Source organism: Xiphias gladius, chromosome 20, assembly GCF_016859285.1.
Source record: "Xiphias gladius isolate SHS-SW01 ecotype Sanya breed wild chromosome 20, ASM1685928v1, whole genome shotgun sequence".
Taxonomy (NCBI): domain Eukaryota; kingdom Metazoa; phylum Chordata; class Actinopteri; order Istiophoriformes; family Xiphiidae; genus Xiphias; species Xiphias gladius.
In genome coordinates this window covers 21,371,713-21,376,639 of record NC_053419.1, presented here as the reverse complement: position 1 = coordinate 21,376,639, position 4,927 = coordinate 21,371,713, and the positions used below count along the sequence as shown (strand labels likewise).

At 38.6% G+C, this 4,927-nt stretch overlaps 1 protein-coding gene across 5 annotated transcripts in view; it reads right to left on the bottom strand.

The window, feature by feature from the left end:
- Positions 1-752: 752 nt before the first annotated feature.
- The window catches only part of LOC120806185 (homer protein homolog 1-like), a 37,019-nt gene continuing 32,844 nt past the window's right edge, over positions 753-4,927 (bottom strand). For all 5 annotated transcript variants that reach the window (XM_040157039.1, XM_040157040.1, XM_040157042.1 and 2 more), the window contains 4 exons: positions 4,538-4,697; positions 4,320-4,430; positions 4,137-4,217; positions 753-2,548 (listed from right to left, as the gene is read on the bottom strand). In XM_040157039.1, the coding sequence (XP_040012973.1) occupies positions 2,360-2,548; positions 4,137-4,217; positions 4,320-4,430; positions 4,538-4,697 (541 nt within the window). In that variant the 3' untranslated portion in view covers positions 753-2,359. The remainder of the gene's footprint in view (positions 2,549-4,136; positions 4,218-4,319; positions 4,431-4,537; positions 4,698-4,927) is intronic.

Genomic DNA, 4,927 nt, shown 5'->3' with positions numbered 1-4,927 from the left:
CACCAAAATGTCTTTAAAATGTTCTTTCGTCAGATCGGTTTTCAGTAACACTTTACCTCAACCCCTCTTATGTAGCGTTTATAGTCAGTGTATACACATTTAATAAGTAGTTTATAACACTAATGTAGCTGTAAACAAGTATAAGAGTTTATTAATGTGTTAATTAATATTTCATAATGTGATTCGACTGGAGAAGGATATTCATTAAACTAGCCGATTAACTTTGCCACTACTGATTACTGACCGAAGTACTGCCAACATTTTCTAATTTTTCTAATACAAGAACTGACTCTGCTATATATTCTTTTTTTTTTTTCTCTTGCATGACATTTTTGCGACTGAAACTTTGCCACAAACGAAGCGAAACATGCAGCCTCACGAAGCCCAGTCGTACATATAAACCGCCCAGACTACGAAAATGTTTTTGCATTAGGCCCAATGTATTGAAACTATGCTCTTCACAGCGGCGAAACACGCTTCTGAGCTTCGGTATCATCCGGCCACCTCTAAGTTTTAAGCTACCTCTGTATTATTAAGTGTCAATACGGATAAACATACATCAGCGCTTTCACGAAAATCTTATTTACAGTTTGGATGTTGAACGCTGTATATAAGGTTTCCATGACTTATTTCAATCTGCTTTATGAAAAAGGAGTTCCTGAAAAATCGGTCCAGAGGTAAGTCCGGTTAAATGGTGATCTCATTTCTGAAAGAACGACACGACTCCTCGAATTCCATTTGTTTCTGTTTTACTATAAACTCAAAATTACAATTTGTGTCTTTAAGCATGTGGTATAATCAACATTTAAAAGTCTTATTCAAATGTTTTTTTTTTCCCTTTCAAGCTGTAATGTTCTGCTAAAATCATTCAAGTCTCCCAAATGTACCCGAACCAACAACAAGCCCTTTAATAGTGTTCTGCAGGTGTACGTACTCTATTCCTCTTAACGTCGCTGAATTTTTGGCAATAATAAATCCCACAAAAAAAATAAAAAAAAAAGTACCGCTAGTTAGCTACCGTTGATGCATCTTTGTACCAAAGGCAACATCAGCAAATATTCAAATCTGTACAGGAAAACATTTGGCAAAAGAAAAAAGAAAAAAAAAAAGAAAAAAGATTCTTTGCAAATCCAACCTTCAAACCTGCTATAATTTTCCATTTCCTTTGATAAATAGTCCAAAAATATTGCCAGTTTTTCCAAAAACAAAACTACCTCGACACCCACGTACCAGACAGTTAAAAAGATTAAGTGAAAACGAGAAGTAAATAAAGATCTTTGCTTTTGTACAACTTTCATCATAATTAATCTTCAGTTATTTTAGTAATAAGTTAACAAAATAATAATAATAATAATAATAATAGTAAAGGATTCAATCATTGCACTTCAAGTCGCAACAGAAACAGTAAGGGAAAGAAAAGAAGATCATCTGAGTCACCCACACACACACAGACTCCATTTTTACAAGTGCACTATGAATTTGTTATAGTAGTATTCTTTTAAAAAAGTATATAGAAAGAAAGACTATTGAATAAAATCCCGTCTCGCTTGTGATCTATCCAAGAGTTAGGAGTAAAATTACCTGAAGGTGAGAGTGGAAAGTGTTTATTTACCCTCTGATGCTCCCTTTTTGTATTGCTCATATATTGTATAAGAATATAAGACATACTATTGTCCTCCTCGGCCCTTTTTTGGCAGTCCTACGGTGGATTTCAGTCACAGGAGGAACATCGGTAGTCACCTCTTCATCACATTTGACCCTCCGGAGTTCAAATAACAAAAAAAAAAAAAACACTGTCAATCTCAGAGTGTAAGAAAAGCTCGAGTCCTTCTCATCATAAGTGTTCATTTGGCTGACGATGACCATTAGTGGCTGAGAAAAGTGAGGAGGAGAAAAAAAGGAGGTGGGGAACAATCACAGGCTCCAGGTGACTACAAAAGCGAAGCACCAAAGCGAAGCTCAAAAAGTCTTAATAAACGAAGGAGCAAAAAGCAAAAAGAAAATTTAACGTTCACTCCAACAGAGTGATATTCAAGAGACAAAAAAAAAATAATTTTAAAACAGGTTCCTTCGGAGTTTCTGTGTCGTGACAGCGGAGGGAAGGCATGGCCCAAGCAAAGCCCTCTTCACTTGGCTGTTTGTAAACGATGTGGACGTAGCAAAATGTGTGTACCGTTGATGCATAAAGTTGTGTGTAAACATACTCTTTTACACGTATCGTATACATGTGGGGGGGATTCAAGTTTTTTTTTACATGTTGGTGATAATGTGAGGGCCAACATGCAGGTGAGTTCTTCTTTAGAGTGGCTCTCTGAGCACTGGCTGCTGTGTTGGTGTTGGTGTTGCTGTGTTTTTCTCTCTAGCTACCCTCGACGAGCTTGGTCAGCGTGTCCCGCAGCTCGGTCAGCTCGAAGATCTTGCTGTCCAGCAGCTCCAGGAGGGAGCGCAGGCTCTTGCGAAAGGCTTCTCTCTCCAGCTGGCTGCTCTCCAGACGCTGCTCCAGATCGCTCAGCTGGGCCTCCAACGTCTGGTTCCGCGACTCCGTGTCCTGACGCGAACAAAAACAAAATGTGTATAATAAGAACGCAGCTAAAGACACAATGAAAGAAAGAAAGACGTCGTTGCTGCTCTGCTTCTGTCCATCAATCTCCACTCAAGAACTCTTAGTGACAGACTGAAAACATGTTTTTAGAATTTTTTGGTAATTTTTTTAAAAAAAACAACAACAACAAAACAACAAAAACTGAAATCTCTCATTTACAAAAATCATGCTGCGAGATTACGTTTTCCTCATTCTGATGTTTGATGTGAACATTAACTGAAGCTCCTGAACTGTGTCTGCAGGATTTTATCACTGAACTGGATAACTGAATGAATAACCAAGTGTTAGTTGTTCCTAATAAAGTGCTCGGTGTATTTGGGTATGTGCAAGAATACATAGTAAACCTGATTCTTGTTTCTCCATCCCCTGGCTCTAAAAGGTAAATCTGGAATGTAATGGAAATTATTATTACACCTTACTTCCTTTAGAAGTGCACTTCTCCGAATAAAAAATAAGATATACACCAGTATCTGTGTGGCTCTAGTAAAACCGTGTTGTTGTTATGACTTGGGAGCGTTTGCACGTTATTCACGGACGGTTGCTCCTCCTGCTAACCTGCTAACCCTGTAATCACACAGGACGAGGGGATATGTCGCCTAAAACATGGCATTTTTGCTACAAATTCACGCTATTATTCCGACATTGCTGCAAGACACATTTGCTGCATGGAGAGTAAAAGGGCTTCAGTGCATTAAAGACTTTTGATTCACCCATTCCGGTCAAGAACTGTTCGTTTTCTTTTCGGTGTCTCTCTCCTGCCAGAGACTGGGCTCTTTTGGAAGCTCCGAGGCTCTTTAACTCTCTCAGGAACTGAAGCTTCGGCTACCCACATTTTAAGTTAAAATATTTTTAATAAGTTAAAAATATTTAACTTTAATAAGTTAAAATGTCAACATAAATCTTGGGGTTCTCTTCTGCAATATTGGGACTCAGTTTGACCATATTTGTGTTCATTTATAGATTTTTTTTTTTTTTTTCTTTTCTTATTTTTGATGGGTTGGAACTAACAATCACATGTAGCTGATATTTAGTGTTATGATGCTTTGTGTCCTTGATACATGCTTAAGATGAACTACTTTCAGTTACTATTATCCCTTTCCCCTGGTGTGTGTGTGTGTGTGTGTGTGTGTGTGTGTGTGTGTGTGTGTGTGTGTGTGTGTGTGTGTGTGTGTGTGTGTGTGTGTGTGTGTGTGTGTGTGTGAGAGAGTACATGTATGTTCATGTTGAAGTTTGGTTTGCAGGATTGATTTTTGTGTGGTTTATATGTCTGACTGTGAAAATCTGTCAATAGAGACAATAGTCAAGAAATAAATGAATAGCTGTATTAACTTCCGTAATGTTAATACTGGATTTTATTGACATTATGCTGCTGGAAACGACGGCTTTGCAGCAGAGATATTTAGCATCAGAAATTCACCATAAATGTCTGAGTCTGAGATTTTTCTCTCAGCTGCTCATATCTACAGTCTGTGCCATATGATATGAATGCAGCATTAGCAACAACATGTACATGTGAGTACGGAGCTTCACTCACCTGTAGCTTCTGTGTAAGGGAGTCTTTTTGAGTCTGAAACTCATTGGCACTCTCCACCTCTGCTTTAAGTCTCTCTAACTCCTGCAAGTAATTACAAAAAGAGATAATAGTCAGATCAAATTAGATGCTAGTGTTTAGGAGCCTACAGTACGCTAACCTTTCTACGTGACACACTCCTCTTACCTCCTCTTTGGCCTTCAAAGCCTGCTCCAGCTCTTCTATTGTTTGGTTAAGTTCTGTCTTTTGGGATTTGATCACCGTAGTTTGACTGCTCACACACTCCAGCTCCGTCACCTAGAAAACAAAAATAAATCTTCTTCACGGCACTTTCAACAAATCATATATGTTCTTTAAAGTGTGACTTTTTACACTTTGGTTTGTTTCATGTGTCCAGTGATTACCCGCTTGTGTAGCCTCTCTGCTTCCTCCTGATAGGCCGCCAGCTGTTGTTTCCACTGTTTGACGTTGGCTGTGGACTCGAGCAGAGCTGCTGTCAATTTGGCGTTGTTCCCCTTAAGTGCTGCCAGCTCCGCCTCCCAGTGCTTATTGATGCTGGTTGAACTGGAAAGATGGGAAGAGGAGACCAAGAAGACTGTATAAATTCTGAGAATCGCTTTACACAACGTTGGTATTTATCTGATGTAACTGAATCATCAAGGTCATTGCTGATATCCAGCCCTGCTAAGGATGGGGTTCAATAGCATTTCATTGAATTCACTTACCAAATCCTAACAAATCTTATTAGGTTTACCTTTCAGAAAGTAACTACAGAGTAAAATAACTTGACCAAT